We start from the raw sequence: 14,449 nt of genomic DNA, 5'->3' as shown, positions 1-14,449 counted from the left end.
TTTTGAATTTGAGTTTTCTGAATTCAAATTTTTTGAATCTTATCAATCGGAAAAACCTCAGAAAATCTCGCTCCCATTGTAATGACAGTCCCCTTTCCAGTGTGTTTAAGAGCCTAAAGAGCCATTAATGTACAGGAGCCCAATGGGGTATAAATCACTGAGCTGACCAAATAAAGCCAGAGAGATAATGGAGAGTAATAACGACAATGGGAGTATTCATGCGCCAGACAACTCTGCATTCAACAATAGAACTACAAAAGTCAACACATTTTTAAGATTCTCGGTATATTTCTTGCTTTCTGACAGCTCTTTTTAAGATCCCTGAAAATTTCCCAGAATTTTGTATATTTTTTTCCTTATTTTCATCGCTTTCCAACAAATTTCAGGCTATAAATAGTTTCAAGTTACAGCGGAAGGCGTGAAATACTTACAACCATTTAATTCCTTGGCAGATCCTCGTGTGCAGCAGAAAGGTTAGAAAAGTCCCAAGCAGAAAATAAATCTTCATCTTCAAAACCCAATAACAAAATAAATTTATTTAGAAAAAAAAATCAAATGGGAAAAAAATGTATCCAAAGAGAGTTCCGGGATGATAAATCTCCAGTCTTTTTGTTGAAATTAATCCTTTAGAGTTACGGCCTTAAGCAACGTGCCTGAAATGAAAAAAATTCATGAATATAAGAAATAAATGTAAAGGCAAATTCGTTTACTCCCTTATATACAGTGTTCCGACGTCAATATTGTTTAAAAATTTGCAGAAAACAATCATAAATGGAGAGATATCACAAAAATGAAACTTTGCCCTTCTTCTCACGGAAGTTTAATCAATATAATCAATTAAAAATGCTGCAAAAATGTAGTCAAGTTATTCTTCTGTACAAGCCTCTCAGCAAGTTTCTTATCCTGCAGCTTTGTGTCGCAGTCACTTATATTGAAAGACAGTTAGTTCTAATACATTGTCCAGGCAAAGGGACCAAACACCAATATGACATAACTGTCAATCAGAATTCGGAATGAAGGGAGACAGACTGATGGGGGGGGGGAGTGAAGAGTAACTTATATTTATGTTTCCTGACATTTTCACAATTTTATAATTATGTTTTGAAAGAACTCTGGTACAAAAAGGCAAGTGGAGAAAATGATGATACTACCTGCATCTGTACATTATTTATCAAAATCATTTTTTTTTCAGATTTTTAAGTAAAAAAACTCCGACCAAACTACAATCCACAATCCGACCTTATTCATCATTGAAAAACTCAATAAAATCGGTTCGGGGAAAAACATGAAAAATTTTGCGAAAACGCCAGTGATGGGCGAATTTATTCGCCTGCGAATAAATTCGCGAAACACCTGCGAAAATTCGCGGCAAAAAATATTTTTCCGAAAAACCGGGCGCCGGCGTCAAAAATGGGCGTCGCGAATTTTTTGCCGTTTCGCGAATTTCGCGAATTTTTCGGCGAAGCGAAACGGCGCAAATTCAACCCATCACTAGAAAACGCCCATAACGCTCACATTTTTCATTATGTCCCTCAAATCCCCCGATTTTTTTGTGTTTTTGGCTGAAATTCAGTGCAGACCATTGAAATTTGAAATGGGACCTTTGCTATTGACTTCTACAAGCCCCCGACAGCTTGGAGATGGAGTATTTTTGGATTTGGACAGCCTGAAAGTATAATAAATCATGAAAAATTTGAGTTTTTTTTCCACTAAAAATTTGGAGGTTATAGTAAATAAAACTTTGGCATTAGGACTTTAATAAATAACCTCCTAATAGTATTGGCCTGTCACTGCACAAATATAGAATATTTTAACCTGAATATGCTTCCACTGTGACATCAATGACATTGTGACATCGACAATGACTTGTCAGTGTGGTTCAAATTTAAAAACAGTTGAATTCAAGATTGTTTGCTTTTATTAAATTAGGTGGTATTGGGTGGAAAAACAGCCAAGTGTGACATTAGCCTATATATTTTGTACAGATATATACTCAGGTGGTTATTGGTCAGTGATCCCACTGTCATGTGATGGGGACAGACAAAAAATTTAGCATTTTTTTAGTCAATAAAATTTATTTTTACTATATTTTCCCAGCAGATGTCTACAGCAGGCTCTTCTCTAGCGAGAAATATTTGGGTGTCAGGTGTGAAAAGTTATTGTTAATATGTTAAATACCCAAAAAAGTGATAAATTGGTGCCTAGTGAAAAAATAAAGTGCAAAATAAGTCTAATTTCTCTTCGCTCATCCATACATGCAAGACAAGAACAATATTATAGGGAGGAGATTAGCAATTTTCAAGATCATCTGGCAAAAAAAATTCAAGACCAAACTCCTTTTCATTTTTTTCCCCAAAAAACATTGAATGGCCTCTCAAATTAATCTTGACTCGAGTTTTTTAGGCTTGTTTTTTTTGTTAGAAAAATGGTAAAAAATGAATAAATGAATAATGAATAAATTAATAAATCTCGAATACTGATTAATGAATGTGTAAATGAGAAAATTTCCAAAATGCGCCAGTGTCAATAGGAGCAAACTGTCACGCTTCCTATACTTTGCGCCCAGCATGATGAGGTCTGCATGGGGGGGGGGTATTGTAAAGTTTTTTTGTTATATAGGCACCACATATAGGGAAAGGCCCTCGGGGGCATAAATAGAAGTACCTCACAGCCTGCCCCATGGGTTATCTCCCAAAGGCACAGATTCTTTCCCCAACGTAGGCATCGGCCCTCCTACACCCCTACCCACATCATCTGTAGTTTTAACCTGCCCTAAGACATGGAGACAAGAGCTTGGAAAATAGCACTGAATGCTCTAGCACCCACATGATGCTCTAGTACCTGCTCTCAATCGCTTCCAGCTCGGGTGAGCTTTCCAGTGTGTTCTTGCCTTTAAGCACAATAGCCAACATCCCTGCGATTGGGCGTAGCATTAACTCTGGCCATATGGCAGTACTCATGTATCTGTTTATTTTCAATACTATCCGGGGGGGTGCATGCCATGGAAGTGAAAGTTACATTTAAACCCCTTCTTGATCCTTCTCAGGCTGGTTGTGAGTGTGGAAGTTGTGCCGTACACCGGGATATACTAGTGTAGAACAATGAGGCTGATACAGTGTGATGCAATTCATTATGGGACTCCCATTATCTTCCTTGTCACCTCATTAGTGTCCACGCTCCCACTCCCATGCACACACAGAGGGGGGTGTCTAGACCCTTGTTCAAATTTTATTTTGCCCCAACCACCGTCAGAAGGAGCTAGTACATTAAATATATAACTTATTGGCTCCTTTTTGGGGCCAAAACAATCACCTTTCCTACTGAATATTTGCTCAGATACAAATAGGGTTGCCACCTATACGGATTAGGAAACCAACACCAAGTATGTGAGTTCCTCCAAAAAGTATTCAGGCAACAAGTAAAAAAAATACAAAAATTTATTACGGCATATTAAGTCATGGCCTAACGCGTTTCATGCCTATTGGGACACTTACTCGTAGGCTATACGGATTTGACCAGGACAGCCCAGGTCAACACAGTCTGCCTCGTTTTATAAGGAAAACCGGGCAGGATCTCCCTTGATTGACATGGTGATCAGCCAATCACTAATCACGCTTAGTCCCGCCCCTGTGATGTCGGCCTCTCTGTCCGCAACATCACTCGCCCGCCCCTCTGATGTCATGGCTCTGCCCCCTACCCCGATCGTGGGCCACGGATAGGTGGCAACCCTAGATACCAACTAGGTTACTGTCCATTCCCTGACACATTCTTTCCTTACTATACACAATATTCCACTGTTACAATGTCTTCTCCTGACACAAGGTGGTCTTACTATACATACTCAGCATCACTTCATGTGGGGAGCAGGTCTTGGTCTGCCCCCCAGGTTTTTTCCCTGTGTTCTACACACTGTTCCACAGTTCCAGTCCCTTCTCCTGTCACCATCTTGCCTTACTTGTCTTACCCCATTCCACAGTTCACAGCTCATTTACAAATAAGGGGTGAATCTATTGAGTCTATAGATTCACCCCTTATTTGTAAATGAGCTGTAGACCATGATTGAGTGTCATTTCTTCCCCAGTGCTAATAACTGCTGTTCTGCAGGATTCCCCTCATCGTGAGTCCCACCCGGGCAGTTCCGGAGGTGCAGCATGCCCTGTGCAAGGAGATGCAGGGAGTTGTGCCCCGGGGCAATTGCAATTCATTAAGTACAAACACATACAGGGCCTCAACTGTTTTCTTTCTCCTCCCACAGTCTGTGCACTTCAGTAGCTCCTACTCACTGGCCATGTAAGAGCCTTTGATAACCGGACTAATTACTCCTCATTATGTCCTGATCCCATCTGGGGGTCACAGACTGTACTGCATTTAGAGCCTTTAATATGCAGGTGTTAATCTAAAGCCAGTGAGTGTATCCCCCATGCAATGCTGTGTGATCTGCTCTTCATTTACTACTAATTATGGCTCCTAATGCACAACCCAGATAACAACAAGCTCACAGTTTTACTTTTCTGTGTTCAAACACTGGAGAGGGAGCCGCCATATTGATTCCCTTAGACAGTACAGTATGAGGGTATAGCTTATTGTGTGCCCAGAACATTCCTTCTCTGTATATTTATATTTATACATATGGGAGGAGGGAGGTGCCATATTGATTCCCTTAGACAGTACAGTATGAGGGTATAGCTTATTGTGTGCCCAGAACATTCCTTCTCTGTATATTTGTATTTATACATATGGGAGGAGGAAGGTGCCATATTGATTCCCTTAGACAGTACAGTATGAGGGTATAGCTTATTGTGTGCCCAGAACATTCCTTCTCTGTATATTTGTATTTATACATATGGGAGGAGGTGCCATATTGATTCCCTTAGACAGTACAGTATGAGGGTATAGCTTATTGTGTGCCCAGAACATTCCTTCTCTGTATATTTATATTTATACATATGGGAGGAGGAGGTGCCATATTGATTCCCTTAGACAGTACAGTATGAGGGTATAGCTTATTGTGTGCCCAGAACATTCCTTCTCTGTATATTTGTATTTATACATATGGGAGGAGGAGGTGTCATATTGATTCCCTTAGACAGTACAGTATGAGGGTATAGCTTATTGTGTGCCCAGAACATTCCTTCTCTTTATTTGTATTTATACATATGGGAGGAGGGAGGTGCCATATTGATTCCCTTAGACAGTACAGTATGAGGGTATAGCTTATTGTGTGCCCAGAACATTCCTTCTCTGTATATTTATATTTATACATATGGGAGGAGGTGCCATATTGATTCCCTTAGACAGTACAGTATGAGGGTATAGCTTATTGTGTGCCCAGAACATTCCTTCTCTGTATATTTGTATTTATACATATGGGAGGAGGAGGTGCCATATTGATTCCCTTAGACAGTACAGTATGAGCGTATAGCTTATTGTGTGCCCAGAACATTCCTTCTCTTTATTTGTATTTATACATATGGGAGGAGGGAGGTGCCATATTGATTCCCTTAGACAGTACAGTATGAGGGTATAGCTTATTGTGTGCCCAGAACATTCCTTCTCTGTATATTTATATTTATACATATGGGAGGAGGTGCCATATTGATTCCCTTAGACAGTACAGTATGAGGGTATAGCTTATTGTGTGCCCAGAACATTCCTTCTCTGTATATTTATATTTATACATATGGGAGGAGGTGCCATATTGATTCCCTTAGACAGTACAGTATGAGGGTATAGCTTATTGTGTGCCCAGAACATTCCTTCTCTGTATATTTGTATTTATACATATGGGAGGAGGGAGGTGCCATATTGATTCCCTTAGACAGTACAGTATGAGGGTATAGCTTATTGTGTGCCCAGAACATTCCTTCTCTGTATATTTGTATTTATACATATGGGAGGAGGAGGTGCCATATTGATTCCCTTAGACAGTACAGTATGAGCGTATAGCTTATTGTGTGCCCAGAACATTCCTTCTCTTTATTTGTATTTATACATATGGGAGGAGGGAGGTGCCATATTGATTCCCTTAGACAGTACAGTATGAGGTATAGCTTATTGTGTGCCCAGAACATTCCTTCTCTGTATATTTGTATTTATACATATGGGAGGAGGGAGGTGCCATATTGATTCCCTTAGACAGTACAGTATGAGGGTATAGCTTATTGTGTGCCCAGAACATTCCTTCTCTGTATATTTGTATTTATACATATGGGAGGAGGTGCCATATTTTTTTACATATGCAGTAGAGTACGAGTGGACAGCTTAATATGCTAAGTGAATTTCCCAGCATTCCAGGCATCTATTCCCAGTTTTGGGGCCCTTGATCCAAGATGATAATGATGGGGGAAAACCATATTTTTGGGGCTTATATTGAGATATGGAAATTCAAGCCAGCCAAGGCCAAAAGTGCCTCAATATGATATGAGCAGCAGAGTTGGGGGGCCACTTTGTTTGGCCCTTCGCTGACACTCTCTTGCTCCCTGGCACTGATCCCCTAAAAGGAGCCTGCACGTTAGACAACAATCTAATCTTGAGCCGGGGTCTTATGTTGAGGGATTGGGTTTAGTTCTCCTTTACATTGAGAAACCGCCTGGTTGTTGGGATTTCCTGGCGTGGCACAAACTTTTCCCCATACGACTACATAATCCATCAAGGAGCTGCCGCTTTGTTTATTGGAAAGACTCCTTGTTTCTACTGTTTATACCACTGCTGGTTGGAGATCCCATTCCTGCCTCCTCCAGTGGGGGGCCCAAGTAGAATGATTGTTTCCCCCCATAGGAAGCCATTCCACGGGGGTTGGGGTGTCAGCAATGAATTGCAGGTCTCCATGGGTTAAAGGGTCTGTGACTAACACTAAAGCCATTTCCAAGCCGTCAGTGGCCTCCATGCTAATTTCTTCCATATACATATTTCCCCTCATTGGATCCATGTGCTTATCTGCCGCTGTCTAACAAAAATATGTTCAAAATAAAATTCTTTTTTTATTCTAAAATGATACCACATGTTGCTGTGCAGCGTGAAGCCCATTGTCTCGGAGAGGCCTGATTTTATAATGTATTGCAGGCCGGTATATCTACGCGCTTTATATGAACGCCATCGCTTTTAACGCAAGTCTATCACTTTAAAAAACAGTACCCCCAGATTTTCAAGAATCACATTGATTTTACTGCTACGTTTTGCTGCTGTTAATCTATAACACTCTCACAAACATTGGATAAAAAGTGTTGCTTTTGTCCCCAGAACCTGCTCTCAACTTCCTCTCCATGTTCTTCCCACCTACCACCAGTGCTCAGAGAGAACCCCAAAAAGACAGCTCTATGCACAATTTACAATGTAACCAACGATATTTAACAGATAGACAAATGAACCCCATATCATTTCTGGCTTCACTCAGCAACTCAGTCCTTATCATAGGCAGATTGTAATGGGGCTTGGGAGGGGGTCACGTTTCACCATAACAACATAAATAAATTGCCTACAAACAGGACAACATAGTATTCATTGAAATTACACTTTATCCAGTGTGGTGTTCTGGGGTATTATACATGGAATTGGCACTGTATTTATCTGCTGTATGTTCTGGGGTATTATACATGGAATTGGCCCTGTATTTATCTGCTGTGTGTTCTGGGGGTATTATATATGGAATTGGCACTGTATTTATCTGCTGTGTGTTCTGGGGTATTATACATGGAATTGGCACTGTATTTATCTGCTGTGTGTTCTGGGGTATTATACATGGAATTGGCACTGTATTTATCTGCTGTGTGTTCTGGGGTATTATACATGGAATTGGCACTGTATTTATCTGCTGTGTGTTCTGGGGTATTATACATGGAATTGGCCCTGTATTTATCTGCTGTGTGTTCTGGGGTATTATACATGGAATTGGCCCTGTATTTATCTGCTGTGTGTTCTGGGGGTATTATACATGGAATTGGCCCTGTATTTATCTGCTGTGTGTTCTGGGGGTATTATACATGGAATTGGCACTGTATTTATCTGCTGTGTGTTCTGGGGTATTATACATGGAATTGGCACTGTATTTATCTGCTGTGTGTTCTGGGGTATTATACATGGAATTGGCACTGTATTTATCTGCTGTGTGTTCTGGGGTATTATACATGGAATTGGCCCTGTATTTATCTGCTGTGTGTTCTGGGGTATTATACATGGAATTGGCCCTGTATTTATCTGCTGTGTGTTCTGGGGGTATTATACATGGAATTGGCCCTGTATTTATCTGCTGTGTGTTCTGGGGGTATTATACATGGAATTGGCCCTGTATTTATCTGCTGTGTGTTCTGGGGGTATTATACATGGAATTGGCACTGTATTTATCTGCTGTGTGTTCTGGGGTATTATACATGGAATTGGCCCTGTATTTATCTGCTGTGTGTTCTGGGGTATTATACATGGAATTGGCACTGTATTTATCTGCTGTGTGTTCTGGGGTATTATACATGGAATTGGCACTGTATTTATCTGCTGTGTGTTCTGGGGTATTATACATGGAATTGGCCCTGTATTTATCTGCTGTGTGTTCTGGGGTTTTATACATGGAATTGGCACTGTATTTATCTGCTGTGTGTTCTGGGGTATTATACATGGAATTGGCACTGTATTTATCTGCTGTGTGTTCTGGGGTATTATATATGGAATTGGCCCTGTATTTATCCTGCTGTGTGTTCTGGGGTATTATACATGGAATTGGCACTGTATTTATCTGCTGTGTGTTCTGGGGTATTATACATGGAATTGGCTCTGTATTTATCTGCTGTGTGTTCTGGGGTATTATACATGGAATTGGCACTGTATTTATCTGCTGTGTGTTCTGGGGTATTATACATGGAATTGGCACTGTATTTATCTGCTGTGTGTTCTGGGTATTATATATGGAATTGGCCCTGTATTTATCTGCTGTGTGTTCTGGGGTATTATACATGGAATTGGCACTGTATTTATCTGCTGTGTGTTCTGGGTATTATATATGGAATTGGCCCTGTATTTATCTGCTGTGTGTTCTGGGTATTATACATGGAATTGGCCCTGTATTTATCAGCTGTGTGTTCTGGGTATTATACATGGAATTGGCCCTGTATTTATCTGCTGTGTGTTCTGGGGTATTATATATGGAAAATTTGCGAAATGGCGCAGGCGTCTCGTTTTTGATTACATTTTTTTTTTTACGCCAGCGAATTTTCGCGCCCGTTTCACGAATTTATTCACCGATGGCGAATCGCGTACACTTGCCGCAAATTTACACCTGCCGAATAAATTTGCCCATCACTACCAACATGTGGTCATCAATAGATCTGGAATTATGACACTGTAAAGTGGTGGATCATGTGGTGATATATATCATATATGTACCGGCAATTGTGTATTAATGGGATCTGGGTGCAATCCACATAGCAAGAAATTTCCAAATGGACGTGAGATTGGCACTTTGTGGGACTTAAACTGGCCACAGACGCAAAGATCCGATCATACGAATAGTTATGCCACTAACCATAAAGATCAAAGTCTTACCATTCAGAAGTAGTAAGAACAGATCAGCAATGTTCTGCCCCTGACAGCAATTGTACGATAGTTATGTCCGACAAAGCTGGTGACAGTCTCCCTCTGAAAATCGTACGATCAGCAATACACGCAGAGATATTATCCACAGCCGACAGAAATTTTCTAACCTGTCCGATCTCCGCCGGACAAAAAATATCGGGACTCTCCGTATACAGTCCGAATATCGTACGAATCCTCGATTTGTACGATCAGATCTTTGCGTCTATGGCCGGCTTAAGAAACAATGAAAATGCTTTATCGCAAAGGACCAACGTTTTGAGTGCACCTACCAATGTTTCTTCATTATTGGACATACGATTATTCGTCTGTGCTTAGGGATTATTTCAGGACCCCCAGGGACCAATAATCAACATAAAATGTGATTGAACATTACAAGTTTAAATAAAACAATGCGACAACAGATCACACACATTTCCCAAGACAATATACATTGTATTTCTACTGATGATACAAAGTAACAAGACAAATTCTTATCTCCGGGGGATGAAGGGGATTAGATAGGATTCCCAGTATATTTTTAACTGGGATTAAGTTTTTCTTTAAAAAGAGAGAGAAAACTAAGAGCTAAGTAGAATAATCCTTTAGAAAACTCTGACCAACACAACAACACCCCCCATTCCTTTGGCCTGCCCTGTGTCTGTACAAGTAGGGAAGGTGCCTGCTTTCTGCGCTCCTATCTCGGGGAGATTAACCTCTTTTTTTAATGTTTTACACTGGGGCATTTTTTAGGGAAAAGGGATTACGCGACCCATTAGAAACATTGCCTTGAAGGGTTGCCTGAAATTTGTAATCTCTAAATGGTCTACCCCCAGATTTATCACAGTGGAGTGAGAGGTCTTGTCTCAAACACAGTCGGTTAATGAGTGCAGAACTATTCCGGGAGTTTTATCTAAAAAACGGGGACTGATGGAGGAAAGGCCTCAAGTTTAACGCCGTCAATGCCAAGGAGGCATCAATAACATATTGTGTAATTAAGGGGCCCATGAATGTGCAATAAACTTAAAGCAGGAGGAATTTTTTTTATAATTTACAGACCCAGTGGGCTCTTTAGGGTGGGTTAAAGATAAAAGTGCAAAGAACTGACCATTATTCTAGATTGTATAGTTCTGTATATACAGGGCAACTTGTGACCAGTCCTCTCTTTGCCATATACAGACTATGTAACACATCTGGCACCTGGTAATGGTCATGTGGGCAGAAGACAAAATTAGGAATTAATCAGTTTCAACTCCAATTAACCTCCACCTCCCCGGGACCATGTCGGCTCAGCTTGGTTTCACAATGACCCCTCTATTCTTAGGGCTCAGCCCACAGTCCCACTTGATGAAAGCAATTATATTAATACAAGGCTTGTTTCAGGAGGTTGAGGACCTAGGTCACAGTTCAAGCCGTTATCAAGTGGTCTCCCGAATCCCCCCTGAAACACGGCCGACTGATCCCAGTGAGCTCCTCTTTGTGAAGGGGGTGACAGAACCTTGTCCCGTTCCTTGTACCTGCTAAGGGGGGGGGGGTCTCTATGAGATAAACTGAAAGGCAGGCATAGAAAAGGGGGGACTAGATATGCACAGAAACTACATTTATATAGTGAATAAAGTACCCCCTCTTGTAAAATATAAGGATATTATAAGTTACCGAGGAGTTTCATGACCATATAAAAACACGAGGCCGAAGGCCGAGTGTTTTTATACAGGTCATGGAACTCCGAGGTAACTTCTAATATCCTCATATTTTGCAACTGGGGTTACTTTATTTATTATAATACACAAGTTTCAGTGAGTCATGTGACGGAAATGACATCAGAACTCACCGTTTATAACTGATGACATCAGAACTCACCGTTTATAAGGATATAATTTACAGGATATTCATGGCTTTTGTGTATTATATATATATATATATACACATATTACACAAGAGTCATGCTTATTTGTATCACCTGACTGACTGAAACATGTGCATTAAAACATAAAATAATGGACTCCCTGTTGTACATCAAGAGGATATTAGACGTCACCATTGAGTTCCATGAACACCCCTGTGCCTTTATATGGTCACAGAACTCCTTTGTTTAATATCCTTATCATTTATAATAGGGGGCACATAACTTTATCTATCTATTTGTCCCAAGCATTCTGCATAACAGGTCCCATACCTGTACCTTGTAATTGATCCCAACTAAGATATAATTATTCCTTATTGGAAGTAAAACCAGCCTATTGGGTTCGTTCTATCTATCTACCTATCTCTCTCTCTCTCTCTCTCTCTCTCTCTCTCTCTCTCTCTCTCTCTCTCTCTCTCTCTCTCTCTCTCTCTCTCTTTCTCTCTCTCTCTCTCCCTCTCGCTCGCTCTCAATTATCTATCTATCTATCTATCTATCTATCATCTATCTATCTATTTATCTATCTATCTATCTATCTATCTATCTATCATCTATCTATCTATTTATCTATCTATCTATCTATCTATCTATCTATCTATCTATCTATCTATCTATCTATCTATCTCTCTCTCTCTCTCTCTTTCTCTCTCTCTCTCTCCCTCTCGCTCTCTCTCAATTATCTATCTATCTATCTATCATCTAAATCTCTCTCTATATACAGTATATATCTTTCTCTCTCTCTGTCTATTATCTCTCTCTCTCTCTCCTTCTCTCTCTCTCTCTCTCTCTCTCTCTCTCTCTCCCTCTCTCCCTCTCGCTCTCTCTCATTTATCTATCTATTATTTATCTATCTATTATCTATCTATATATCTATTTGTCTATCCCAGCCATACTTCAGTTTCCGGATGATACAAAGTCAGCAAATGCTTCTACAGATCAGTATTTTACCCAACTCTCCGCTGAAGTTTTGTTTTCCAAGCTGCCTCTGTCTTTGCCTCCTTCCCGCACAGTTGCCTTTCTGTTTGGGATTCCCTGTATTGTTCCCTTTCTATTGTCCTTCGGTGTATTATCCCCTTTATTAGCTTTCCTTATTTCATTTACCTACCCCCCCCCTCCAACCCTCTCATTTTCTCTGGTGCCTCACGTTGGCTGCTGTGCCGGAGCAAATCTCTATCCAAATCCACAAATAACTAGAATTGATTAGGGTTATTTATTACATTAATATGCGGGTAAATTTAGAAATAAAACACACACAGTGGAAGAGTTAAAGGCAATAAAGCTTTTGTAGCTGCAAAACCTTAAGCAAACCTCAGAATTATTTTATAAGGAAACAATTTCTTTACATAATAATAACAACACTGCAGCTCCTTGAAACTAAAGCTCAAAGTAAAACTATAAATCAAAGTAAAACTCAACGTAAAACTCAACGTAAAACTAAAAATCTAAATAAAAACTAAAACTCAAAGTAAAACTATAATTTAAAGCAAAACTAAAAATCAAGGAAACATAATATAAATGAGAGGAAAGGTGAGAAAAGAAAGCAGTTTCTATGCATGTTTCTATTGCATTTATTGTGCAGCACAAACGCTCGTATCTCTGTGTTGGATAAAACCCTTGACCCCTTTAGCCGGTTACCTTGTAGTAAAGATAATGGTTCTCTTTCAAAAAAGCCTTTTCCTACACTTGTGCCAAACTCATCATCATTTTATCTGAACAGTCGCTCAGTGGAAGAAGCACTTTTGCAGTGTGTAACTCACCATTATGCTGTGTCAATCCCTCCAGTAACTTTTTCCAGTAAATGTTCAAATGTCCTTATAGCTCCCTTTAAAAAAAAAAAAAAAGATCCTGGATTTGTAGTCAGGGCAGGCGGATTTGTGCAAAAAGATTTTCTTCCGAACACCAAAGTGTCAGCTAGAGATCCATAAGACACATAAGGCAGAGAGAGAGAGAGTGTGTGAGGCACTAGAGCAGATGTGGCAGTTGTGAGAGTTGTAGGGAGGAAGGTGCAGAGACTGGAGGACACTGCCTGCTAGAGGCTGCCTTGACTCTCTGCCTGAACAACCTGCTTATATTTGCTCTCCCCGGCCTTTGATGTGAGGAGTGATGTCAGCCTGAATTAGCATAACAATTACTGCTTCCAACAGGGCAAATGAGTGTTTGATGTATTGAGTACAATCCACATTTTGCCCTGCTGCAGCCTCTACTAGTGATAAGTCTAAAGCAACTGGACTTGCAGAGGAATCAATTGCACGGCTGCTAGTGAAGTGTGGCTACCAGGGAAGGAGAGTGTCAGCCTTTTTAGCACAATTTCCCTGCCACAGTCAAAACCTCCCACTATTTAAATGAGACCCTCCAACTGCCCAGTGGCCGATTAGACTCTTCATCCATCTCTATGGGAATGTGCCCAGATATGTCTCCAGCTCTACGGGCACGTGCCCTGCTGGAATCTCATTATATTGGCACCTCGCTGGGCAAATTCCTGCTCTGGGCAAGTCTACGTCTCCACCGCCGCTCTGTTTATTACAATTGGACCTGAAATGCCTTTCTGTCCTGGGAGATAATAGTAATAACAGCAGCAATACGTACAATTTCATTTTATTTGTTTATACTCTTGATTTCTGGGCAAAATTAACCTTAAACAGATTGGAAAAGTGGAAAAATCAACTATAATTTGCGATTGGTCTCTATTTTATTATTATTATTATCAGTTATAATTTCATTATTATTATGAAGGATGGGAGATTTAGCTGTGAATTCAGGGTTTGGAAGTGTCGGGGGAAAGGGTCTTGTAGTATTGGTGTAAATCGATGATCAGTATATACAGTATACACAAGTATGGGACCTGTTATCCAGAAGGCTTGAGATCTTTGGTATGTCGGATAACGGATCTTTCCTTAATATGGATCTTCATACCTAGGGGCACATTTACAAAGCTCGAGTGAAGGATTCGAATTAAAAAAACTTCGAATTTCGAAGTGTTTTTTTGGC

General features: G+C 40.2%; 1 protein-coding gene across 1 annotated transcript in view; it reads right to left on the bottom strand.

The window, feature by feature from the left end:
- Positions 1 to 13,730, bottom strand: part of wnt11.L (Wnt family member 11 L homeolog) — a 48,401-nt gene extending 34,671 nt beyond the window's left edge. The window contains exons 1-2 of the mRNA XM_018247883.2: positions 13,219 to 13,730; positions 432 to 653 (exon numbers count right to left, since the gene is read on the bottom strand). Of these exons, the coding sequence (XP_018103372.1) occupies positions 432 to 508 (77 nt within the window). The 5' untranslated portion in view covers positions 509 to 653; positions 13,219 to 13,730. The remainder of the gene's footprint in view (positions 1 to 431; positions 654 to 13,218) is intronic.
- Positions 13,731 to 14,449: the final 719 nt, after the last annotated feature.

Source organism: Xenopus laevis, chromosome 2L (assembly GCF_017654675.1).
Source record: "Xenopus laevis strain J_2021 chromosome 2L, Xenopus_laevis_v10.1, whole genome shotgun sequence".
Lineage (NCBI taxonomy): Eukaryota > Metazoa > Chordata > Amphibia > Anura > Pipidae > Xenopus > Xenopus laevis.
Note: the sequence above shows the minus strand (reverse complement) of the source record. Positions and strands in the feature narration are given on the sequence as shown.